The sequence below is a fragment of the Acanthaster planci genome, linkage group LG01 (genome assembly GCF_054643075.1).
Source record: "Acanthaster planci isolate LZ-2023a linkage group LG01, COTS_SCS, whole genome shotgun sequence".
NCBI lineage: Eukaryota > Metazoa > Echinodermata > Asteroidea > Valvatida > Acanthasteridae > Acanthaster > Acanthaster planci.
Window position 1 is genome coordinate 29426193 of NC_141777.1, and position 27411 is coordinate 29453603.

At 41.1% G+C, this 27411-nt stretch overlaps 2 protein-coding genes across 4 annotated transcripts; one reads left to right on the forward strand and one right to left on the reverse strand.

Moving 5' to 3' along the window:
• Window positions 1-27: 27 nt before the first annotated feature.
• On the forward strand, window positions 28-17654 carry LOC110983182 (nuclear valosin-containing protein-like). 3 transcript variants are annotated; one of them, XM_022242226.2, is made up of 25 exons: window positions 28-185; window positions 4058-4135; window positions 4511-4556; window positions 4945-5044; window positions 5308-5401; window positions 5928-6036; window positions 6631-6806; window positions 7194-7353; window positions 8027-8091; window positions 8431-8565; window positions 8854-8955; window positions 9183-9300; window positions 9871-10009; window positions 10573-10710; window positions 11393-11601; window positions 11919-11998; window positions 12689-12811; window positions 12919-13023; window positions 13704-13766; window positions 14032-14154; window positions 14449-14548; window positions 14835-14941; window positions 15887-15963; window positions 16411-16603; window positions 16993-17654. In XM_022242226.2, exons 1-25 carry the CDS (start codon window positions 108-110, stop codon window positions 17074-17076), a joined length of 2802 nt encoding a protein of 933 aa, XP_022097918.2. In that variant the 5' UTR covers window positions 28-107; the 3' UTR covers window positions 17077-17654. The 3 variants fall into 3 exon arrangements, 2 of the variants coding, with proteins under 2 accessions (XP_022097918.2, XP_086989222.1); XM_087133096.1 differs by lacking the exon at window positions 28-185 and adding an exon at window positions 293-588; XR_015424364.1 differs by lacking the exons at window positions 15887-15963; window positions 16411-16603; window positions 16993-17654 and having other exon boundaries at window positions 14032-14138.
• otub1 (OTU deubiquitinase, ubiquitin aldehyde binding 1) lies at window positions 17547-27380 on the reverse strand. The gene is made up of 7 exons (XM_022242230.2): window positions 27229-27380; window positions 23665-23717; window positions 22855-22950; window positions 22187-22305; window positions 21061-21145; window positions 20218-20412; window positions 17547-19431 (listed from the first exon to the last, which is right to left on the reverse strand). Exons 1-7 carry the CDS (start codon window positions 27293-27295, stop codon window positions 19222-19224), a joined length of 825 nt encoding a protein of 274 aa, XP_022097922.1. The 5' UTR covers window positions 27296-27380; the 3' UTR covers window positions 17547-19221.
• Between the last annotated feature and the right edge of the window lie 31 nt (window positions 27381-27411).

The following is a 27411-nucleotide window of genomic DNA, read 5'->3' on the forward strand; positions in this document are numbered from 1 at the left end:
AAGTGTAATGCAGAAACAACGTTGGTCAACAGAGGGCGTTGTTGCATTTCAACATGTGTGCACGTGGATTCACTGGGACTATTCTGTTTCCATGACCAGTTATAAATATGTCGACCGAAAATCCTGGGAAACGACATTTGCCATTTTATACTGGAGATAGGCAGTTGGCTCGACGTGTACAAGAGGTCAGTGGGAAGGGATGTGTTTCTGTATTCATACCATTCACTTTGGGCTAATTGTCCATGACTTCAGGTGTATAAGAGTTTAAGACTTAAGTGTACATGGTGTGTGCTGCTCTAGCACATAGGCCTACACCGACCAGATACTAACTACCGCCAACACACCGTCAACACGCAACGGACATTCAACACACTGTCAACACCTCCAAAACACGTTAAAAATCAAAAGAAGCAGTAATCGACCGTAAAATGTTTGCTGGAAGGATATTTTGACTAAACCACAACAGGATAGACTCAGGAAAATTGCCGTTTTAATTTGGCCTCATCGCCTTCTTCGAACCAGCTCAGAAATCAGCAGCCATGTTGCCTCTGGCCGGGGCAACTGGGACCATAACATTACGCTAGCCTGGTGGTGATATTATATGATAAAGAAACAATGCTTTTCCTTTAAAGTTACTATATTTTTATTTTTCTTAAGATCAAATAATTGTATTTTCATATTTTGACGATAACTGTGTTAAGTAAAATCTATGATGTTGTTTCTACTATAATAATATTGATTTTTACTCTCTTAAAAAGTATTTTAATTTACAGCATATCCACACCTAAATGGTACAGTCCAAGCTCCATGACTAGGAGGCAAGATGGCAGCGAACAGCTACGCTGCTAGTTGTCATTTTTTTCGTGTGGAAAAAAAACATTTTGAAAATCAATCTGGGGCCTCCAACTAAGTACTAGAAACTCTCTTTCAGCCCAAGTATTACACTTCTATGCCTCTTTTGTAGATTAAACTTGCATTTTTGGGAAGGTGACACTGTTTTGACGGTAATTAGTAAAACCTGTCATGCTATGACATGGTCATGCAGAGCACAGGCTACGGACCATAGTATGGTGCTCCGCGAGTATTAAACGAGGACTCTACAAAATTGCTTCTTTCAAAATTTAGCAATTGGACAATATCAGCAATCATGTCCAAATGTTAAAAGAGGCGATTCATAGACAAGGATAATGGTAGAGTCCTGGTTACTCAAACAAGGTCTAATGCAGGCTATGTCAGTGAACTGTGGACTTGTTACGCCCCAACTATAGCACAAGTCCCAACTATAGCTGGGCCCGTCCAGATAGGTCCTGTGTGCATGATGTGCCCAGCATGTGACAAAGTCATATTGTTTACGAATGTCATGCCATTGGTTATAGGGCGAGATGAACAGATGAAGTGCCACATTTTAGATGAAATGTGCCAAGTGTGAGAAATATTGACTTGGATAATGTTGAGACATTTGCCACAGACATTGGTCAATAATAGTTGGGCCAGCCCAACTGCAGCACTACAGTTGGGATTGTCCCAACTATAGTTGGGGTGTAACAGACTCATGTTGTTAGTTGTGGTGGGCCTCAGCCACAGTTCTGTGTGTCACAAGCCAATTGGGATACCATAGTGGGGAAATCCCAACTATGGTTGGGACACTTTGTACTTCGTATCAGTAGGGCGATCATCTCCAAAATTGTAGCATTTTTATTGGTTGTAAGTACAACCAATAGGCAGAGTCAAGTGAAATATCCAACTTCTACTCTGTCCTTTTTTCTACACATATTACGAGTGCCTATGTTTCTGCGTGTGCTTGAGTTGCACAGGAGACAAACTAAGCTGGCCCTAATACTAAAAAGCAGTGTTTGGCTTAATGTCTGCCACAGTTGGGTCGGGGCAGAGCAGGTAGTCCTAAATATGCATGTGTATTCCTTAATTTTTAAAATCTTCGTCACAGAACTGGTGTCAAACTAAGAGCTCTGGTCATGGTACTGAAGTGCAGTGTTTGGCTCAATGTTGTACTGAGCAAATTGCTCAGACAAAGTTCTCAGACAAACAGCGAGCACACACTGTTATGAATATACATGTACTTCAGTGTATGGACAAAACCCACTATTAGAAATTTCCTTCTCTCCAATAGGCCAATACAAAGTACATCTTTGGAAATGGGAGTTTTTGTGTGTTATGTGTGTTTTCGCGTGCACACATAAGCAGAACCTTGCCCACAATGCCATGAGATTGTGTTTATGGTTAGCAAAATCTGCTGCTATAGGGAGTAGGACTTTTCTGCAGCTTTGTGAAATTGGGCCAAGTCCCAAATTTCACCACCGATTGTGAAGTCTGACTGGTTTCCACAGGAAATGGTGAAATTAGGGACTACTCAACCATATGGCCACAGACGTTAGGTCATGTACATGTACATCACAGGCAGTAGGTATCTTCTCTGGAGTAACGGAAAGGCTATCCCGCCACTCATAGTAAATCCTTTTTAGTTTCTGGCAACAAGGTTTGAGGTGGTGCCCACATGATCTGTTCAGAACACAAAGTTAGAATGATTGTTAACTGTGGGTAAACAGTCGATCTTTACTCCATGGCCAACTTCAAGGTGGGATATGTAAGTGGTAGAGTATTCCACAATTTGTCCCATCTGTGAATTTGGGAACAGATGTCATCTTTAGGCATCACTGCCCAGTTCACAAAATGTATACTGAATGCAATCAATGAATTATGATTAGCGGTGGAAATGTTGGGCACGATTAACAGATCTGCATGATATGCCAATCGTTCTGCATGATTAGTTGATCCTGCGTGAAATCTCTACAACTTAACTTCCTTTTTTGAAGCAATCTATCATAGCCATGCTTTAGAAAGAGAAGGTGATTGGCTGATGGTGGAATAATTGACAAATCATGCAATGAAATCGACTGATTGCACAAAGATTGGCTGATCACATATATTGACAGATCACTCCCAACACACACTGAACAGTGTAGGAATGTGTACTCCTGTTAGGCACAACCAGTAGATTTGTACAATCTGTCACTGCATCAGTTCATCAGCTGTTTTTTCTAATTCATGGCTTTTTTTAAAAGGGACGTAAAGTGACAACTTTCATCCAGGATCAATAACACAGCATGATTGAGAGTGCACATCCACTGATTGTGCCCAACATTCACACTCTTGTCTAAGGTACATGTAGTGTAGCTCCTCGAACGTGGCCTAAGTACTGGAGTCCTGGACCATACAGTACATGTACTACATCGTGTGAAAAAAATCTTGAGAAACAGTGTTAACCACCTGCTGCCGAGTGGATTTTTCTTGAGCACGACAAGATGCCGGGTCCTTTTCAAGATTTTCTGTTTTAAAAATTCTTCAAAAATTCATCATTTCATTTAATGGCCGTTTATACCCACATGAAGGACTCTTTGGGTACTACTCTAAAGCTGTCAGGTAACCTTCCTTGACTCCTGAATATTTCAGCCAGGCCTGCAGCCTTGGAAAAAGAGCCAAGATTGTGCCGTGTTATGTAAGATTCTTTTGTTCCCGAAACCAGCACAGTGCACTGCTGACCTCTTTTCACTGGGCCAGATTAGCATGTAGCAGTGCTGTGTGGCTCATCGCTGCTGTGGTGGAGAGCTTTTGTCCCCGGTGGTAACCTGCTCGCTCTAAATGCCTCAAACCGTGGTATGCTGTTTCAAAACAAGGCTGGATTATCTCCACTATTGAGAGTGAAAAAATGTACAGTAATGCCCAGCAGCTTTTGTTATAAGGCCCGGCTGTGCATATAAAGCCTATGTACTTGAAAACTGGTCACCCAGCAGGAAGTGGTTAACTATTAGTATACAAACTGATCCTCAAACTGATTTCCACTCTCAAAGCAATGAAACCATTTCATGGATGGTGGTATTCAGTGTGACTTTGTGATGGCAGTTTAGTCTGGAACTTCATCAGAAAAGAAATGTTTTCAACCATCCCCCCTCCCGAAAGGACGAAATCCAGAGAATCTTTTCAACAACGGTAGACGAGGATTGTGCAAGTAACTAACATTGCTTCCAATGTTTCCTTGCAGCATTTGGACAGCTTCCCTTTAGGGTGCTATGTAGATCCTGTGCTGATTGCTGATGATCTTCAACAGACGTACAGGCAAGTCACATCTTTGTCATCTTTTACTGTTGTGCGGCCTGATCAATCAAGTGTGGTGCAATTGGTCAATTTCTTTTCACATCAATCTGTTGATACTCCCACCATCAGGTGACCTCCCTTTCTTTCCAATTCAGAGTCAAAGATGATTGTTTTGAAACAAGGAAAATGAAATGTGAAATTTCTCACAGGATTGACTGAAGGCACATATCAACTGATTACATCCAACACTGTTAACAAGAATTAGAAGGCAAGAATTACTTGAACTGTAAGGTTCTTGGCCATCAAGTTTGAGTGAATTCACAGCCAGTTACTACAAACTCCAATACTGATATTTCCTATTAAGTAAGCTAAAGTTATTTTTTTTCTTATGTTCAGGGAGTATGGGAGAAGGAAAAGACTTGCTTTCAGGAAGACAGTGCAGAGAGGTAATGTTTGTTAGTAACAGAAGGTGTGCTTGTCATGCTGTTGTTTATGCATGCATGAGCATACCCTTGCGACACCAAAGTTGCTGTTGCACCAGAGTATTGCTGCTGCAGTGCGACATTCAAAACTGAGAGTGTTCAGTGGTCAAATACTCAAATTATCTTCATTTGATTGTGTGCTGAACAAAAGTTGGTACAGTGCTTGCTACTGGCCTATTGTGCAATCACATTCTGGCGTACAAAGAGATCACACTGTTTGACAACACATCAGTTGTCCCAGTCAGACTGTGCACCAACCCCACTTTGCACCCATGCCATTCTCATTGCGGGGTTCACTCAACAGAGAACTGTGTTTATTGACGTTACTTTCAGGTTCTTATTTCTTCTCTAGTTTGTGACTGGGTTGCAAAGCAAAAGTCCAAGCAGTCAGGTCTAGACGTCATGGAACAAAGACATCTTTCAAAGAGGAGGAAACAGGACAAATGCAATGGGTGAGCTGGGTTTTGGGAATGACTTCTAAAGAAGTTATTCACCTTCATCTTTGCCAACAGTTCTATTTCATAAAAAACTTGAAATAGATTATATTGTAATGTAATCATATGATCACTTATAGCTGGCAATACATAGAATATTGTAAAAAGCATGGCTGAAAGCACTTCACTTGTATTAATGCACTAGATGGACATGACCTGAGCTCGGTATAGAGTTTGTGAAAAATTTACACTACGTAACACTAGGAACTTATATTTTTCAGAGAAGGCAGTTTGAGCAGACAGGACAGGGAAGCATTGAATGATGGTAGCTCAGACAGTTTCTCTGACGACAATGAGGATTATGTGGAATCTAAGGTAACCAAGAACCTTACTAGAGCTTGCATACTGTTGCAGGGGCTACTGATATTTAGACTCGTGGCCATAAAACTGTTTGTGTAGAATGTACACATTCACCAAATATTGATGGACAAGGAGTTCTTTCATGACTTCTCCTACTCACCGGGGCCCACAACTTTCAACAGACCATTTCACTAACTCGTAGAGTACTCAGTGTGATGTTTGCTTTATGGTGGAGGCAGCAAAGTCAAACATGATAGCCATCTCTGCTGTCTTTGGTACCTGTGGACTCCTGGGGAGGGAGAAGCAATTTGAGAGTGTCTTGCCCAGAAAAACAACCTCCACAACCCCACAGGCTGGACTCGAACCCACAGTCCACAGACTTATCCACAGATCGAATATTTTCCTACACCATGAACTCATGGTGCTCTACCCCTTGAAAATAGTCTCGGCATATATTCACACTTTGAGGGGTAACTGGAAGATATGGTAGCACCGGAGGCACTGTGATTTTGAAGCCATGATATTTCTCCCAACTTAATAGGATACAAATATGGTGAACGCAGCCCTCAGCAAACTGTACAGCAAGGGCACACCGTCAGCCTCAAGTTCACCCAGCCCTGGCCTGAAGCCACAGACAAGTAATCTTGCAGGTAAGAAATCAGGTCAGTAAGGAATTATGTTGAGCATTGTGACTCAGTCAATCAAGGTAACTTTTATGTGCAGCTGAGGACGTCAGTCGTACAGTGGCCACAATTGGATCTCATAAGAGACCAAACCTGTGCCAGTTTTGACATTTATGACATTGCCAAACTCTAGGGAATTTTCATGGGCAGAGGTTGTTACCTTTCTTACTTTCATGGTGACTGAAAGAATTACCTCCTGTCGCAGGAGAATGTCGCATTTTTTTTTTCTTTTCAGAGGCTCAGTTCTTGGAATAGTGGTAGTCTTTGGTAGACCATTCTGAGGTTTTGAAAACCATGATTTATCTTTTCTTTGTCAAAGTTGAACATTATTTTCCCGAAGCTTTCACAAAGTAGACACGTGATACATCAACAAAATTGCATCAGCCAAAAGCCAACTGTAAGACTTTGAATGCTCTACCTTTCGTGTGCTCATAATTTGATTGTAATTAACAGTCATTTTGTAATCCTAAAGCTGTGTAGATGTGCTTTCTGAACTTTCAAATTACTTCCTGTGTGGTTGATAAAAGTCTGGAATAACATGTAACACTTGGCTAATTGCAGGAACCCCAGACACAACACCTGGCAGACCGCCGGGCAGACAGGGCAAGGCAGACTCAGATGGAGATAGTATGGAACTGGGAAACTTGTCAATGGATCATCTAGATGACGGAGAGGATGTTGACGATGCTCCATCAAGACGTGGAAGAGAGATGCTGCTGCCAAGGACCTTGGCTACAGTAAGACAATGGAAGATGAGTGTGCAAGGAGTGTGCTGAACTGATTGAAGATAATACGTACACAGAATACGTCACTGGTTGTTCATGTCTGTTGAATATATCTACCCCATCAGTGCACCTGTTTCATCTCTGTCACCCGTGGTTATCTTCCATATATGTCAGGACGTGCTTACAGTTTTCAATCTCTCAGGTGTTTATCACATTTGTAAATTACAGGATTTTTATCTCATTTCTGCTCAAAAACATTGTGTCGTCCCTGAAACATTGATGGTATTATAGACATAGTAGGGTATTGTGTTTTTCATGACAACAATTTGGGCCATTTTTTGGTACGTTATGATAAATCTTGATATGTCTCATTTGATGAATCGACTCCCTATCTCCCAGGAGGCCACTCCTATTCCTTCAGGGAGTTCCACTCCACAGACTGGCATGAAGAGACTTAAGGACAAGAAGAGGAAGTCCAGCAATCAGACGATGATGGAGGAGGAGTCGACAGCCAAGAAAGGGAGGATGGGGCAGGAGAGGGGGCGCAAAGCCAAGAAGAGTGAGAAATGGTTTTATGAGACCCTTGCTTCCAGTCATGCCAAACATGTCCTTATCAACAACTGGAAGGGTTACAACCAACATTATAATCCACACTATAAGTATAGAATTAATTATGTCGTGGGGGGGAGCAGGTTAGCGTAGCGGTTCTTTCCTCGCTTTGCTTTAATGAGGCCCGGGTTCGAGTCCCGGCTTGGCCCAGGCTTTAAATGCATTTGGTTTCCAGTCCATACTCGCTCTCGGAGGTTTTCTCCGGGTACTCCAGTTTCCTCCTGCCTCTAAAACTGGACCTTCTTCCTAACTCCGTAATGTGATGCTGATAGATAAAGGTTATGAATAAACGTATACATGTAGTTATTGCACAAATAGCCTGAGTAGCTGAAAGCGCCATTAAAACAATAACAATTATGTCATTTTATGTATATCGTAATAAACTTCATGGTTGTACCAAGTCATTAACCAGTTCATAATTTGGTGGCTTTCTCTCCCAACTGAGAATTTGACGCCGTTGTGTTTGATTAAAGGATGTGTTGCTTGTATTGTGCACATAGCCTTAATCCTCCAGATTTAGAGTAAATCAGCGAGATTTTTGATAGATTTGCATTAGTTGGGGTCTTAATTGTATAATCATTTCACCGGAAGCATTAACAAATAACATCTTTTTGATGTTTTAGTTGTGGAACCCCAACAGTCAACAGTAACTTTCAGTGACGTTGGAGGAAATGATGAAACTTTACATGTGAGTTCATTAATCAGATGTCCATGATTTACTCAGTTTAAATCCTTTGGTTCCAGCAGCACTTCTGCATTTGACTTAAGAGAAAGTAAAGATGATAATTACCAAATAAAGAAACAGGTGTAAAAGCACTTGAATGTTTAATCCTGTCAATTATCCTTGTTGACTTCCAAAAAGAAACTAGTTACAGTGTACTATTTAAAATTAAAATTGTGGGTTAACGCTACTATTCTCAAAAAACACACAGGACTTCATATGATGTTACTTCACACTTCTTTAAACCAACAGGCGTGCTAAATCCAATTGGCTTATATTTTGGTCTTGATTGACTGTGAATTCCAGGAGCTGTGCAAATTGCTGATCCACATGCGCCATCCTGAGGTGTACCAGCAGCTAGGGGTGACCCCACCCAGGGGAGTGCTTCTCCATGGACCCCCAGGATGTGGCAAGACCTTACTGGCCCATGCCATTGCAGGGGTGAGCTCATTTACACAATGCAGTTCATTCAGTAACTAAGTAGAGAAGTCATGGACAAAGATGTAGTACACTCTTAGTAGAGGAGCTCTCATTTTATAATATGAACATTGCTACCGGGTAATAAACTGGATGCCAAGATGCTGGGGAGCATCAGAAGGATTTTGTTATCCACCGATCACACTGCCCTGTTTTCCGGAGGGTTGTCTGTAGAATTGGTTCACTGTTGCAAGTCAGATGCTTTGCTTTCATCCTGTGAAGATCCATCTGTAGTATGTTATATGGTTGCAGGAGCTTCAGCTTCCATTTCTGAAGATAGCAGCAACTGAGATAGTGTCAGGTGTGTCCGGAGAGTCGGAGGGTAACATCAGGGACCTCTTTGAAGAAGCCATGGTTAGTCATTTGCCAAAGTCTGTTCAGTTCTTGTTGTTCACCTTGAAAAGGTACTTTCAACGTGATGGAGAAGAAATGTTTGCAGACGGTGCCTACAAAGCCAGACATTTGGCTTCCATGTTTTCTTTGGCATTATAGATTTTTAAACATATAGAAATTTCTTTCATGTAATGATTATAAACCTCATCACCAAACTGAAGCAAAATTAATGTTGTTATTGTTTACAGGGTCTAGCTCCTTGTATCCTGTTCCTGGATGAGATTGATGCAATTACTCCTAAGAGGGAGACAGCCCAGAGAGAGATGGAGAGGAGAATAGTGGCTCAGCTTCTCTCCTGCATGGATGGTAAACCTAAGCCATAGCCATTACTTAGCCAGTTAGATCCCCCAAGGCTGTTTTGTTTTTTCCTTGGGCTTGAAAAATGTCTGTAGGGATTCAGTCATCATTCTCCCTATCTCAAAAACATTTGGAAATTATTTTTTTGTAAACCACCAGCCTCGTTGTAAGCAAACATCTCCAGTGGGTCCTCTCCTAAAGTATCACATAATTCCTCTTATGTAATTTAGCACTCATTTTGATTGATGTAGGCATGTACTTTCAGTCAAAACATGTTAGTCAAAAAGCTGTGTCGTCTCATTTTTCCCACCAGCTTCCATTGTCAGCACTTTTCAAATAAATGGAGAAAATTACTGACATATATTACATTGCTTCGTCTGTTCATTAAAGCTGCAACCTTTTCAGGTTTAAACTAACCCCTGTGCAAAACTGGAACCATGGGATTCGATTGTCCAAAACAATCTACATACAAGATGCCACTGATCGTTGTAACATCCCAAACTGTGCCCCAGACTCTTTCAGAAAAATACGCCTAGTTAATTTCTTGCCTCTTAAACATTTGCATTTTTCACATGGTAGAACTGAGCACGAGTCCTCTGCATGTGCTGGTAATCGGCGCTACCAACCGAGCCGATTCCCTGGATCCAGCGCTAAGAAGAGCTGGAAGGTTTGATCGAGAGATCTGTCTGGGCATACCTGGTGTCAAGGAAAGAGAGAGGTAGAGGTTGGACTATTTCCAAGTTTGGTTTTATTTCTGTTTTCAATTCCGACATTTGGGAACTTTCAAAAGTTGAGGGGGGGAGGCAAAATACTTCTCAAACCCAAATGTCCCTAAATCTGCCCTATCCCCAAAGAGCTCTTAGCTGGGAAATGTATTCATTCAGCCAGTGATTAAACATAATTACAGAATTTGTAACATTGGACTGGCCTGAAAATGCATTTAATTAGCAATACAGTACAATTAACTGAAATAGTCGAAAGCAGTGAAGAAGAATTAACACTGATTGGTGCAATGAAAAATGCATATAGTTACAGGGATTACTGTAAATTCAGTTCAGTGTAAATTGGAAGGGAATAGACTGATTAGCTGTCATTACAAGTAGAGCGATAGCTGATGCCCTCGGTGTTCATTTCCTGGTGTTTGTGGGTTTTAGTGTTTCAAGAGACTATCCCAAAACCAGCTGTTTTGAAAATAATTGGCACTTATGCATCATACGGAGTTTGTGATGTACACTAGATGTTAACTCTTGGCCATACGTGTTTACGTGTTTTATGTACAAGGATACTGCAAGTTCTGTGCAGAAACTTACGTCTGTCTCAAGACTTCAGCTTTGCCAGTCTGTCATCGCTCACACCAGGCTATGTAGGAGCTGACTTGATGTCACTCTGTAGAGAGGCAGCCATGTGTGCTGTTAATAGGTAAGACAAGAATGAATTGGGAAAAACCTGGAACTACTGATGTGACCGTGAAGTAATTGACCAACTTGAAAACATCACAATTTCTTTTATGAGATGCACAGACATCACTGCAGCAATCCATAACTACCTTAGTGTTGTAGGGCATGCTGAAAATTGTGGCATATTTATAGTTTTGGAATTTTGGAACAGTGCACTTGTCAAGCACTACAAAGGTAACATGTGCAGGCAGCTTTCTGTGGCTTGGGTAAGGGTCATAGCTGAAAGTCACTTGAGATGTCATAACTGCTGTGACACTACACTTATACCAGGCATGTTCTCAGACATGACATGCCTGCATTTGGCAAGTCACATCACTCTAGGACAAGTTCTTATGATGACTGTACTTCACCCATTGGTCACTCGCCTCTTACCAATGTAAAGGAGCAACTACTTCACACCACCTGTGGGGTTCGAACCCCTGACCCCGTGATCGGGAGCTACAAAACCTACCCACTAGGCCACATACCCCCACTCTTAGGCTGTGTCGGAATCACTTATCTAAGGCTTGAAATTACGCACAAGTCTATGACAGTGGCCGTGGCCAGTTCCCATTTAGTCGTGTGTAAATTCCGGCCGTAACTAAGTGATTCAGACACGGCCTTTATATTTATACTATACACCTGTGTTTCTGTTCTACATTCAGGATATTCCACGACCTCCAAGTGCCATCTGAAAATGTTCAACCATCACCTATCACAGACAGCACATCATCACGTCTATGCATCGAGGCAGACAACGGTGGAGAAAACAGAGCTAGTCAAAGTGCACAAACTGGAAAGCAGACGAGTCCAGGAACCATACAGGATGTGAAGGAGGCTGAGCAAGCAGACCCGAAACCATCATATCATTTAGGTAGTGTTATTAGTAGTCTGTTGCAAATGGAAGTCCTATTAACGGCATTATGAATAACATTCCAATGACACATTTCCTTCTTACGGATATGTTCTAAAACATCCACTCGCGTCAGCAGCAAAGCAAGAAACTTCTTGTGGGTTAATGTAACAACTACTTTCCAAATGCCCCTAGCTGAAGAAATGAAAATGTGTATACAGGTAACCAGTTTACCACTCATTAACCCTTGTTCTGTCCAATTGAGAATTTAACTGAGAATTCCAAGTTCAAATTGTCTTTGATTTTTGGTCGTTTTTTATTTGTTTGTTCTTGTGCAGCCCTTAGTTGGTTAAAAGATCATTCACCACTCACAGAAGAACAGTTAGATGAATTGTACATTGAGATGAAAGACTTCGAGGTTTGTAAATCTGTGCTTGCATGTCCTTAGTGTATTACCTCTCATGCGAGAAATACCATTGAAAGATGCAGTGACTAAGAACCCATTAATTTAGGAGAAGCAACAGAGGAACGTCTTAACAATTGACCTTATGAGTGATCGGAGATACTGTAACTTTCATGAAGAACTTTTGGTTAAAAGCATGCATGAAAAAAGGGTAAATTCTAGTCTGACTTGCATGAATATTTTGTGACCTATTAGAACACACACATGCCATCAGTGGCTAGCTTTGATTTTAACCCCTTAACGGCAGAATTCTTTTGACTGCGACTGCTGGGCTGTGGTATGCCCAGTATGCAAAGCCCTGTCCAGCAGCAGGCCCACATTGAAACCGCAGCTGCATGATGAATAGAATGTACGTGTGGTATGCACTAATCCTCCCACTGAGCGCGAAGGGGTTAACGGATGGTGTGCTTTTCAAATAATTATTAGTAATAGGTTTGGATAAATAAGTTATAGGGCTTGGATGGAATAATTTTTGTGGGCAGTAATTTGGTGGAAATGATGATCATGTAATTGTACACATTCTACTCAAGGTGGGCTTATGCATAAATTTAAGAGCAAATCAAATGGGGTAATAGCGAATATGACTACTGTAAAGCTGTTATATTCTTTTTCAACTTTTTTTTCCTACTTTTATTGTTTTCACAGGAAGCACTACCACACGTGCAACCTTCTGCCAAGCGTGAAGGTTTTGCTACAATTCCAGATGTGACATGGGACGACGTCGGCGCACTACACTCAATCAGGGAGGAGCTCTCCATGGCAATTCTGGTAGGAGAAAAACACTTTGTCAAAGACAACAATTATTGATCTGCACATATTTTTGCACTTATACAGGGCATTTCTTTCACTGGTGCCATTTGTTGGTGGGTTCCTAGGCTCCTGTGAGAAACCCTGATGCTTTCAAGATGCTGGGTCTGACATCACCACCTGGTATCCTGTTAGCTGGTCCCCCAGGATGTGGCAAGACTCTGCTGGCAAAGGTAAGTCTCTTAAATGGCAGAAAGCATTTCACTTGGCATTCCATGTTCTCCTTAAAAATATTTTTGTCTACTCACACACAGATCAAATAAGTGATATGCATACAGAAACCAAAGAAGCAGATGGAGTTTAACACCAGTGTGTTTTCACAGGAAAACAGATTCTGTGGATTAAGTGTTCAAACCTCAAAAATCAATTCATTATGCATTCTGATTTTCAAAAGAAATTTGTGAAAGCATTTGTCAGGAGATAGTGAGGAAAGTACCAGTGAAGTTTCTGACACCCAAACTGAAACACAAGTTCATTGATATTGGGTTTCGGGTTGATTAAGTAAGTTCTTGTAAAGCTGTGCAGATTCTGTGGGTTAAGTGTTCAAAACTCAATATTGACTGCTTTAGCTGGTGGACCACTTAAAACCTGACTTCTCTTTGTGATCCACTGAACATTGAATTTTTCTCAAGAGCAACTCAGAAATGTAGAATACTCGGTGGATCGCCCCAACCGTACCACTTGAGGCAATCAACAGTTGTCTTTTTCATTCTTTATTTATCTATGGTTTCTCTGGTCAACATCATGTTGTATGCAATGATTATAAGTGGTCATTTCCACCTGTACGTAAGGACAATCACTGTTCAAATGATTACTTTCTAGAATTTCAAAGCTTTCTTTTTTTTCTTGACAGGCCATAGCTAATGAATCAGGCATCAATTTCATATCAGTTAAAGGCCCTGAGCTCATGAACATGGTAAGTGATCAAGCAATTTTGGATAAGATTTCCCTATCACAGTGTATTGTGTGATCTTCAGTGTTTGAGCTAATCTCCCCTGACCGCACTACAATTATGCAATACAGGAAAAGGAACCCCCCTTGTCGGTGAACTTTTTATCTGATGTGAGAGACAGATTTTCTCTACCAATCTCTGAATTGACAGAATTTGCTACTCGATGTGACTTTGTTGCCACTGCTCGTTGGCAGAGCGTATACTGACCAGACTTTGTATCTGACCACAGTATGTTGGAGAGAGTGAGCGTGCTGTGAGACAGTGCTTCCATCGTGCAAGAAACTCAGCTCCATGTGTCATCTTCTTTGATGAACTGGATGCCCTCTGCCCCAAGAGGTCAGATTCTGCAGAGGTGAAATCATCTTCGCATCTTTATAAGTTTGCATAGCTACACGGTCCATCAATTTTTGCAGAGATTTTGAAAATATCACAAAATTAACATTAAAATAAACATTGAAATATTTTGGGAATATTGCTGATGTATACATCTATGAAATTTTACTGAAGCACCTGTCTGTATGTTTTCTTGGACTCAACATTCTTGCTTGTGATCAGACAGACGAGTCCTTTGCCTTAAATACAGTTCAATTGAGGTATCTGATTAGGATGAGAATTAACCTCTCCAGATTGCTGTGTTTGTTTGTAGTCTGGCTCCAGTGCCCGTGTTGTCAATCAGCTCTTAACTGAGATGGATGGCCTTGAAGCAAGGAAGCAAGTCTTCATAGTTGGAGCTACCAACAGGCCAGGTACGTATTGAGCAGATTCACATCAGTGCATTTACTGAGGCAACGCCCACGATGATAGTGAGAGATTTTTGTTTACGTTGCTTGCGTTTGTTTCAATTAAAATACTGTTGGTTTAATACTCTTTCAGCAAGTTTTGCGTATACAGTTCAGCTTATATGTTTTAACAGTCAGTTGTTTAAAAGAAAACTGTGAAAGAAAACTGAACAACTTTGTATCCTTGATTTAAACCAGGTGTCTATCTTTAACTCTTTGGTTGATTGTTGACAGTGCTATTATGTTCCTTCAGATATCATTGATCCAGCTGTACTGAGACCAGGACGTTTGGACAAGACCTTGTATGTGGGAATCCCCAGTCCTGAAGATAGAGTAGCCATACTGAAGACTGTCACCAAGGTGAGACAAAAAGGAAGAAGGTAGTAATTCTCGGTGTGCTAAAAAGACTGTTGGACATTTGGGCAATTTATTCACGCGGCTTTGTAGGTCATTGTACAATCCTGTAACCTATAGAAATTGTTTTGCAGTGTCCCTTTTCTCTTAAGCCCGGTTTCCATATGGTTGTTTGTAACACAGACGGTCCGCAAGACATCAAGATGCAAGCAGTCATGGCGGAGACAAGATGCAATGTTATTCCATCCCAAAAAATAAACAACATGGCACCCAAAGCTCAGAAAATTTTCGCCCAAAATGCCTTTTTTAGGTGGCAATGTTTCCTCTTGAAGTCACACTGATACTCCAGCTTGATTTAATTTGTCAATAGTCAGCTATTTTGTTGACGATTGGGGCTGCATGTGTTAGTAATAAGGAGAAAATGGACAAAATGAGTGGTACATGTATTAAGTGAGAGAAACATTGTTGTACGTCCATTATGCCAGTGTGTGTTTGTATAGGCCTACTCAGCGACTCAACGCAGACAGTCGGCAAAGTTGAACCGGGCTCAATATTGCCGGTCTGTCTGGAGCTGGTTTGCATTATCGATGATACTTGCGTTTGACATGTTTCCATATGTCTGCGTTGCAGTTTGCATCTTGATGGCGTTGCTTTCTGCGTTTCTTACATCGATATAGAAACCAGGCTTTACTCACCTATACAGAGTTCAACTGTCTGTCCTGGCTGATAAGGCATTGGTGGTCAGGTTTTCTGTTTGGCAAATTTGGCATTGTGAAGACTCCTAGATGTCCTCACATGTTTGGTTTCCCACTAACTGCAGTTGTACAGCATGTGTGTGGTCCCCAGAATTACAGAACGAGCACATGCATACTGGTGAGTTTTGTCTGTGTGGTCTAGTTTCTTTATTCACTTTATATGAGCTCTTTCTGCTCTGATTCCTTCTGTCTTTAGAATGGTACAAGACCTCCATTAGCTGATGATGTCATCTTAGAGAACATTGGACATGATGACAGGTGTGATGGCTTCAGGTATGATACTGTCGTTCAAAAACAATCTTTATCCCAGCGATAATACTTCAAAAGTTCACATCTATTTAACTTGTCTTAGATCTTCAGCGTGTCATGTCACGGTTTTTGTTTTCAAGTGTAGTAGAGTTTTTGTCCCTCTTTTCAAATAACAAGCAGTGAGATACTTGTGGGTGTCCTGTGCTGTACAATATTATAAGCTTTTAGTGAAATTACAAAAGGGAAGGTAATTTCTTTGAGCATTTGAAAGTTTTGCAGCAAATCCACGTTTGAATGACAAAGTCCTTATCTCATTGAGATGCACGCTTGACAATCAAATTACATCATTTCCTCGTCAGTAGCACGCCGTGCATGGTTGTTAAATACAGTTACATGTACTTTGAATTCTGAAGAATAGCTGTGTGACTTTGGATGTTCCATCATTACTGTAGTACCCCCCTTTTTTCACAGTGGAGCTGACCTGGCTGCCTTGGTGAGAGAAGCCTCCATGGCTGCTCTAAGGGTAGTCCTGTGGAGTGTACCAACAGGCACTAACCCAAGGGGTGGTGGAACAGAGAGGGGCACTGGAGTTTCCCAAGTAGCTGTGACTGCAGCTGATTTTGAGTCTGCTTTTGCTAAAGTGAAGGCGTCTGTGTCTAAAAAGGTCAGTTTAAGTCTGGCACTTCCATTTGATTGTATAAAGTCCTGCTCGGGAAATCAATTTATTAACAAAAGTGCTGAATTATACAGTTGTATGTTTTTGAGACACTGTTGTGGAAATCCTTTCCAGGTGTGGACATGGACTGTAGTTGCCACACCCTTAACTAGACTCTCTGATCGTCTATCTAGACATAAAAAAAGAGTCCATTTTTTCCACAAAATTTCCTTTCGCCATGCGACATCAGTTGATGTGGAAAGTGCATGGCAATGCACACTACATGGTGTAAAGTCTACCATTGTGGAGTGTATGGTGTGACAGATATTTAGCCTATGCCTAGTGTCTAACTACAGGTGGCTTCACTGAAAACATTTTCCCCCCTTTTTTCTGTGCAGGATCGAGAGCGATACAGAAAACTGCGCTTGAATGCACTGGACTTGTCTGACGAACACAAAGCAGCAGCGCCTACATGTACATGAGATGACTTCTGACAATTTTGTCCAAAAGAAAACATCTTATCTTGTGAACTTGAGATTTTGGCTTGAAACTTCGGTGTTTCCAACACACATTTCAGTCACAATAACACGACATGGCTCATTGCATTGTATGCTGAGGTTCAGAATCTAAATCGAATGGTTAGATTCAAGAAATAGAGAATTTCAGCCTTGGCCTTGCTGAATAAAAGTAACAAGTCATCATGGCAAACAGTAAGTATAACTCTAGATAAAGGCACATCTCTCACACAGTGGGTTATGAGTGAATGAATGAAAAGGGACTACACGTGTATATATTTCCATATAGCATTGACAGTTTTGGGCAAAGGGCAGATTTAAATCCTATTTCTACAGACATTTATGCAACCCTAAATTATTCCTTGAAAATCTAAGATTATTTCCTTGTGTATAGTTGGGAATGTGACAAAACTGACAAAGGGTCACCACAGAAGCTGTCCTTTTATGTTGGATATTTATTTTACCATTTTAAAATTACCATCAATCCATGAGCTGTAAAACCTGTACATTACATCAAGCAATGTAATAAATAGAATTTGACCTAAGCTTGCTCATGTCCATATTGGCACCTTTGTCATTTTGGAATTTCCTACATTATTGTTATTCTTATTTCTCATTAAAATGTTGAAAAGCTTTTATGTGAAGCATTGTAGAGAACCCAATAGAGGGATCCCAATACGATGCTTTTAGCATCGATCTGCGCACTTCCGCGTTTGAAAACAAGGCTGTATGTGTCAGCTTCAATTCTTAATTCGATCAGATGATTGAAAGTAAGGAGTCAAGACACAAAATACATAAAGGTATGTTAAATTCAGACTTTTCAGGCTTCCAATTTTTCAGAAAGAGTCTTTCAGGATGACTCGACACGTAAAATCAAAAGAAAAAATAACGGCCATTTACCGCGAACTATCGTACCTGCGATGGTCGTGTATCTGCATGTGCAGTGGGCGTGGTTTAAACTGAAGTGGCATCACACTTACGAACCGGATATTGCATGTACTGTGTTTACTCTGCGGGTGCACGTGACGAAGTTCAGCACAGAGTGCCTCGGTTTCGATGCGGATATGCGCAAACGGCGCTAATGTGAAATCCCTCTATTTAATATATTTGAAACAAGTGCCAAGGATCTTTGCACTAAAAAAGTTGCAGAAGCTCAGTGGTAAAGTATTCAAAATACAGAATTGAACATCCAATGCCCCGACTGAAACAACACTGAGGAAGCAAAGGAACTGTGGCAAAGACCACTCAGCGGCTGGTTGCAAACCCTGCTGGAGTAGTGGATGGCACTTTGCATTTGTCGCATGAAACATAACGTGCACAAGCTGGTTTACACACAGAAGGTGCTTTTTCGTCTGAATGAGCAAAAAGCCACGGCATCTTGGCATGGTTTGCTCGCCACAGCATGTTTCAGTCTCTCTGCAACCACTGGTGCAACGGCCCCTGTGCAACGACTTCTTAATCTAAACAACTTCCTGTAAGAGTGACTTGGACACATATATCCACAGTGTGATTTTCATTACACAAGTAGACCACCATTAGTAAAAACAAGAAACAAGACCAGGAAAACACAAACAATACTTAACCAAATTCTACAGTAGCTAATACATACAAGGCATGACATGAAGCATTGGAGCATTAAATTGCATTGCAAAGCCAGAGTTGTTTAATGGCATTTATCAGAACCATCAGCCAGTTGATTAAATTTACTCACCTCAGAGTGTGACCTATTTCTTTCTCTAAAAACCTCAAAACATCCTGTAACTCTGTGCACAAATTATAGGAAAAAGCCAGCTTGCAAACCCAACACAGTACCGCAAATTTGGCTGAAGTGTGTCGGCACCAACTCGAGCAAACTTTGTAAGTTACAAGTTTGGTGAAGCAATTTGATTCCAGTAAAGTCCGCTTGAGAAACTGAAACAGCCTGAGAAACTAATTTCATAAAGCATAAATGGAAAATGTCACCAACCACTGTGATACGTATAAAACTGCTTCAACAAAGCACTACTGAGCACTGTTGATTGGTGTATCGTGAAAAAAATTACTATGCCTTGGTGCTCTGTCCAGCAGTTCCACAAACTCTGACTCCTGATCCATGACCCCAAGGATGGGCCACTATGAGCCCTTAAGTGGGTAGAGTACATCATAATGCCCTGGTCTGTACAGGAGAACAACCTGCGGAGAGCAGCCGTCGGGGAAATCGTGGGGGATGACTTTGCCCCCTTCTCCCCTGTCAAGGTAGACGACGCGAACTCCGACATCCAGGGCAGAAGTCAACGCAATGATGTGAATGTGATCGCTTTCCCTGGCCATTGGTTCAACTTCCTGCACAAGACAGAGAGAAAAAAAAAGACTGAACGCAGGTTGATGTCATCCAATACAAAGTTGGTAACAGGTTACCACGAGTGAAGGTCTTTTTAGCCATGTTGCTGTCAAGTCCATCACAAGTCCTTCAGAAGTCCTCTCACAAGACCAGTTATAGGTAACACGGTGAACGATGATAAAGGAATGCTTTTTGTTAATTTGAATAGCTAGTGACTTTGCTTGAGACTGGATGACCTATGATGGGCTTGCAGGGCTCAGCTGCAACACTGAATGTTAATGGTCTCAGATACTTCAATTAGTGCTCACTGTGCCTGCGACATGCTCATACCAAACCTATCATCCAGGAGAGGAATGATTACATAATACTCACCTAGACTTCTCGATCTGAAAATGACAGGTCTGGATGAAAAAGTCAATAGCATCTCACATTTACGCAGAGATTTGTCATCACGGACCATCATAACCAGTACAAATGTGCCTGCTCAGTACACATTTCATTTTTCTGTTTTATCTTCTAATCCCTTAAATTGCAAATACTGGGGGAAAATTATTGAAAACCTATTTCCGTTTCCGAAAGCACCCTATAAATTGAGAGAGCAGCACAAGCATATAAGCAATATAACAAATGTATCAACCATGTAAGCAAGATTGCATTGTGTTTCTAAGTACCACATGGTTTGATGTGAGTTGATGAGGGAAGCTGGTTCTTGGCATATAGCCAAAATATTCCCAAACCATTCTAAACTGTTCAATATGACACAGGATCAGCCTGTGTGCCAAACTGACCCGACGACAGAACTCCTTGACTGTCCTCCCCCCCTCAATGAAGTTCTCGTAGAATTCGGCATTCTGCTGGAGCTGACCCGACGTCAGTAACCTCAAGTAGACCACAATGTAATCGCTGATTCCTTGGTCCCTGAAAGTATCCACCAGCTCATCCACTTCAGGTTGTTGTTCCACTTGTTGAATGACCTCCATAAACTGTGGATCAACAGATCAACATCGACTGAGTGCAGTTTGATTTCTTACAATTGGTGCTATGCAGGGGGATGCCACAAAGACATTCCTATCTGGGCAAAAACATGTAAACGAAGGACTACTGCTTCATTAGAAAAGCAAAACCAGGAAAGACGGACCACATGAAGTATTTGAGGTGGTAGGTGACTTTTAGAGTGAAGTCATGGCATTTGGTTGACATAAAACGGGAAAGCTTGTCAAGAACCATGGATAACCATAACCTGATTATGCCTCACTGATTACCTTGAATGCATGCTAGACAGTATGCTTAGCCGTATACTAAACAATATTGAAGTCAAGTACGTTACGAGACCACACAAGCTATCCAGTACCAAGATATAAGCTATTTCAATAAATTGTGACAAAGCATTCCTTCATCGCTGTTTACCTATTCTTCCCGACTGGTCTTGAGAAAAGACTTGTAACTAGACTCAACTACAGCCCTGCTGCTAACATTAAGCCTTCCACTAACATGACTAAAAAGATATAGCAACCACTTCCCCTTGGATTCACAGAAACACACAAAGAGGTTTCACATTACTCAAGTGGAAAGAACACCAGCTTCACTGTGTGGCATCTTTTTAGGCGAATGTAAACCCAAGAAGTACTCACCGTTTCATGGAAATCTGTGATAGTGAACGAGGGAAAGCCAAGGGATACAAGTTGGTCCTTACTCATTTCAGCAGCTGTTTTAAGTCTGTGGGAAAGATGGTTGACAAAGAAGGGACAACCAGTGGAGAGATTACTGCTAAAATATGCCACTACATTGTTGTGTGCTTAACAAGCAGATGAGAGTCGTCTCGTGCATGAACAAGAGATGATGTGCTTTTACACAGTGACAGCATCCCTTCTAACGGGCGCGCACATACATGTACACCTATGTACTTGATGCAGGTCACACTGAGTGCACACAACCCATTTCTATTGGGATGTATTCAAAGTGTCTGCAAGTGCACCAGATGTGCGGTTGATCATTCCCTACCAGGTTTTCTCTTCTCTGCTGGTGAGGGAGTGCTTTAACACAGAGCAGAGAGTGACCTGAATGATGGCTACTTCATTTCCCTTCAGGTCAAATGGTGAGCCTGTTGGCGTAGCAGGTAAGCATTAAATTTCTCATAGGTATTTGTACTGGTGACGCCAGTTTACATGTGCGTATTCCTGTGGGGCTCAGTGAACTGTGGGCCCCCACTGGCTCCATAGGAAAGTGCAAGTGTAATAAGTGATGTCATCCGCACATTAAGGTACATATACCTCTCTCCCCTTAACCCCTTTCACAAGCAGTTAAACAGACCAGTTATATTTCCACTGCATTCAGCGAGATGGTAAGCACACCATTTGCCCTAACCCTACTCAGTCCTTTCAAATCCTCTGGGTTGTTCGGGAGGATTAAGAATGAATGGTACAAAAGTGTGGCTGATTGTGAAGGATGGGTTGTGTCAAAGTTGTGGGTGAGACCTTGTGTTGTTTATGTTCGGCCATGCATGAATTCATGCCTACATTATATTTCAAATCCTCCATGCTGCACCGGGATACCATTCACACTGCCTCAACACAACGACAGGAATTGCTGGAGAATTTTGAAGGATTGAGGCAGTGGGCACTCCTCAAAGGAGCATATTCAAGAAATATTGGAGGAATTTGTGGAGTCTTGAGGAGGGTGCCTGGCAAAAAGGCTCAAGGGGTTAGGGCTAGTACGGTAGGGTCCAAATGACAATTTCAAGATAAGTCAATTTGTTACCTTTTTAATTCCTTTTTATCGGTGAGAAGCCTCTCTAGATAGGCAAAACCAAACGCTCTAAAGAAGCAATTACCATCACCTCGGGTTTTCCTGATGTGTGAATACTGCATTGATAAATCCTGAATGCAAAAATCAAATGTGAGACACAAAGAATAAAATCCACTCAAAAAATTAACCTGTCCTCTCTTCTCTCACAGCAAATATGAAAGAACAAATGTACTTGCTGAGTCCAATTTCTAAATATTTTGCTTGCTGTATGACAACACTTTAAGCATGAGACCAGTTTTGCAACTTCCTCAGAGGGCTCAGTTACATGAATATTCAATACCTTATCATTCCCGTTGAAGGCTCATTGCACATGTGCATTAATTTCCTTCAATATTTAAGATTGGAACTTTAATTTGGTGACTGGATTAAGAAACAATCCTGCCTGATTACTTAACTACAATAAACCAAGCTTGATACCTCAGGTATTTATGTAGTTTACCCTCACAGTTTTGGCACGTTACCAGACCAAAGCCACAAGGGCCTACATTAATTTAATGTTATCCTAACTACAAATATATCTGGCTACATTAATTTTGAACATGAATTTGACATTGTTTGAAGACAAACCAAGATCAAGGTAAACCATACAGTGAAGATGACCGTTATCAAATTCCACTCACTTCAATCTTGGCTTTATAGACAGCGTCATCAAGGTATTCATCAAATAGGACACTGATGGGATACCTGTCACTGACCAATGGGCAGTTTTCTTTGATCTGTTGAAGAAAATGGAAGTGGTTAACACTAACTGCCTTCGTTTAAAAAATGAATTTGTCCCATCGACAGTATCAAATACTAAGGCACTCCCTGAACTCCCCCCCCAAACCTTACTGGTGTACATACATGTTCAAGACCTGTTGTCCACTTATGAATGACATCTCGCAATCACCTTTGGTTCTATTGATGGATCTGTGCAATCGCATGATCATGCTGCACTATTTGTCAGCTCTGGAAGAAAATCTCTGATCTTGTATTTCCTATTATGAAACAGTTTTTCATGAATTGGAAAGAAAACGTGGTTGATTTATGAAGCAGGATCAACAGATTTGGTACAGGACCAACTGACAGTGCAGAGCAATCAAATGATTGCACGGATCTATCGATTGTGCCCAATATCCAAATCTTACTGCGATAAGACTGGAAACAGCAAGAGGGCTTCTTGTAAAATTCACCAGAAAATCTTCATCGTTGACAATTTGTGACCGACATACACACATCTGCTTTAACATTCTGTGCTTCTGCACCTAATTCTTTGGCTTGCAAGCTTGGTTCTTTCTGAGTCATTAGACCAACAATGGTTGATTATCTGATTCGTCATAACAACCTGCACACATGAAACTCGTGATTTTGCTCTTCTGAACTCAAAGTGTTAAGCCTCAGTGCAAGCTAAAATGATGTGTCAACTGTCTGTCCTAACAGCTAACCCTTACCTCGTTCTGAATGCGTTCTTGCTGTGCAATAATTGCCTCTTCTCGTGCCATACCTACAGGTAAACAACAAATAATTTACTTCAACAAAACATTTATTTCACTGAGGGATGACTTATGCTTCACAAGCCTCACCCAACCACTGAAAGAGGCATGTCAAATCACCTATTAAGAGTGCATCTGTGAATGACATCAGCTGCACAAGGGTTATGTTGTTACGTTCCCATGGTAAGGCTACATCCGAATCACTTGGCTGCAGCTTGAAACTGCATGTGACTCTATGGGAAATTGTTGCAGCCACTACCATTGACTTATGTGTAACTCCTAGCCACAGCTAAGTAATTCGGACACAGCCTAACTTACAGGCCTGTGTCGGATACCCAACGGTCACTATCAAAACTCGGTTCCATTTTTCGGGCTGGGTACCCGTAAACAGAGAGAAAAAATCCACATGTGAAATGTGTGTGAACTTTAAAGGAACCAGGAAATTAACTTTTCTTAGAATCACTTTTTGTGTATCTCTGTACACTTCTTCCATGTATGAAGACTGTTGACATCTTTTTTGAGTTACGTGAACTGAACAGTGCACTTTTTCAAACATTAACAATTGACCAAGCATTTCTGGTTAGGTGAGGGCTCTTTTGCTTTGATGTAAATCCAGGAAGACATGGTTCAGGTTGCATGTTTTCATGTTCAAATTGTGAATTTGCTATCTGGGATCATTTCTGTGAAAAGGATGTTTGCTGGATTATTGCCATATACTTACACAGCAACAAATTGCCAAAGAAAATGAAATCTGCCACAGCAGCGTTTAAAAAAATTTCTAGAAATTTTCAGAGCACAAATCAGTGCAACATCAAGATTCAGTGCCTTGCATGACATCATAGTTCTGCTCGTGAATATGCAAATATGCATTAGCATAAAAACCCAAAAAGCATCAAAAATATGGGTTAAAATTGCTAACAAAAATTTAAAATAAGGTTGATTGAAACCTTAACTTTGGTAAAATTTATAAAAATATTTCTATTTCCTGGTTCCTTAATAGGGAAGAGAAGAATTCAGCTGAAAATCACCGTGCTGCGGAAAAACCCAGTCCCATGGATATAACTGCGATTCAGAGATCAATGGAGCTTCTTTTGTTACAAACGGACGATGACAAGTTTGTTGCATAAAATGGTAGGGGAGATTCCCCTCTTACGTTTAGAACAATGTGCTGTTTTGGGCACATGATCCGGCTCGATTGCACACAATGCCATTTGTTAAGTGATGTTTATATTTTAAGGGTACTCGGGTACCCAATATTGACATAAAACGGGTACCTGGCTCCCAAAAAACTGTAAATGAACACACATCCCTACTAACTCATACCATTACAGGTGTCAGACTGGGCATCAGCACATGCCATCACCTTCCATTTCATTTCCTGCCTAAGTCTTTGAAAAATAACCATTTTACTAAGAGCCAGTACTCATTTTTCACACGGGGGGGAGGAGAACAGGTTAGCGTCGCAGTTCTTTCCTCGCTTTGCACCAATGAGGCCCGGGTTTGAGTCCTGGCTTGGCCCAGGCTTTAAGTGCATTTGGTTTCCAGTCCATACTCGCTCTCGCAGCTTTTCTCCGGGTACTCCGGTTTCCTCCTGCCTCTAAAACTAGACCTTCTTCCTAACTCCGTAATGTGATGCTGATTTATAAAGGTTATGAATAAACGTATAGTTACTGCGCAAATAGCCTGAGTAGCTGAACGCGCCATTAAAACCGACATTTTTTCACACAAACTGGTATCAATTTTTATAAAACTGCTGCCAAAATGACAAAACATTTGCAGAGAAACTCATAAAAGCTCAGGACAACTTTTAAGCATGTAACAATTACATGTACATTGGAGGAAATACCCATGTTTAGAATAGTTGAGGGCTACATGTAATTTTTACTTTAAGATCACCTTCTACATATATGTTAGGCATGATCAGTCGATCTGCCCGATCTGTCTATCTTTGCAAAATTGCTCAACCTTACTGCATGATCTGTCAATAAATTTCACCTTCAGACAATCACCTTTTCTTCGTAAGTCACACAGTGTTTCAGAAAATCAAATTAAGGCCCCCCCAAAAAAATCTCCTGTTTCTGGCCAGCGCACGTATTGCTGTAGACCAGAGCATTGGCAAAATAAAGATTTTTATTTGGTATAAAATGATGTCCAAAAGCTGCCAAATGTGCAGGAATCCTGCTACTGTGTAATTTTAATGTGTTTTGGATGGGTTACGGTTGATGTGTACAGTTTATGTACAGTAAAGGAGTCCCTCTGGTTCCCCATACATTTAGTTGGGCACTCTTTAGCAGCTGACATCATTTCTATATCATACATTTACATCTGGCAACCAGACAAAGAAGGTGGTCTTATGTCCTGTGTAAATGTACAAGCTAATAATGTTTTTAAAAAGTAACAAGTAGGGGGGGGAGTCTATTTACGTGTTGGTACATGTAACGGCTGACGTCACGTGCGCATGCAGTTGCAATAAACATTGTGCGTTATACGTACATCATTTCCAGAAAAAATAATTTGGGGGAAAAAAAGCTGTGTCGCCGCACTACTTTTGGAGCCAGCTCTGGACCAGAAACCAGAGACTTTTTGGGCGGCCCAAAGTAATAGATTTTGCAAAGGATGGACTTATAGCACAGCACTATTGTACAATCTTGCAGATCAACTACAATGTAACTACATGGACATCTGAAATATATAAAACATTCAATTTCAATTCAATTTATGTATCAGAGAAATCACACAACTTAAACTACCAAAGATAAGAATTTAAATTTTTTTCTACATCCTCAACCAAAAAATGAAAAGATGGCCAATGCAAAAATGAACGCCATAAATAATCCAATTTCTCCAACTTGGTGGACAATGAATGACATGCCTCAGGAAATGAGGGTGTCAGAAAACTCATCCATTGACAGATTTGACTCAAGAAAACTTGTCCACCATATTATTAATGGAACAACTCGACAATTCACTGAACAGTTCAGACAACCCAATCATTCAGACAACTGGACTTGAAGTTGAATCATTCACACAACTCAACCATCATCTTTATGGGCTTCAAGTGTGTAGTGGATGCTATATGAATCATGTATGCATAAAACTCCTGTGCTATTTGCAAGTCTTCCTGTCTGGCATATGTGATGCTACAGTTTCTTTTGCCAAGCATTTTTAAGAAACAAAAACACAGATGCAAGATTTATTCTTGTTGTTTGGTAGGCCTAGCTTTATGGACATACATATTTTCATGATTTTTGGCAAGCTGTGCCATAGGCCTAGGTCTATAGTAAGTCCGCTGACTAATGTCTCCAAGTTCAACAAGTTTTACGGGAAAGCCATACCAGGCGTTTCGTTTTTACACTGTACAAGTACAATGGATGACTTGTTTTGAACGGACCACTTTGTCCGAACGGACCGTGGCTTGTTTGTATGATCGCAGCATCGTGCTGCGCAAACCGACCGATCGTCGTCACTCGTTTTGGAACCTCTTGCTACATTTCATTGAAAAAATGCACAGTATCTTCGTACCCGTGAGTTCTTCAGTGTCTTGGTCCGCAACACCACTAGCATCTGGTTGAATCTGATTTTCATCCATGATCGCTACTGGACTGAACTTGGAAGTCACAACCCTAACCCGCAGCACCCAGTGTGACAGGAACACTTGCAAGAGAGCTCTGAACGTTACAGGAGAACAGCGCCCTCTATTAATAA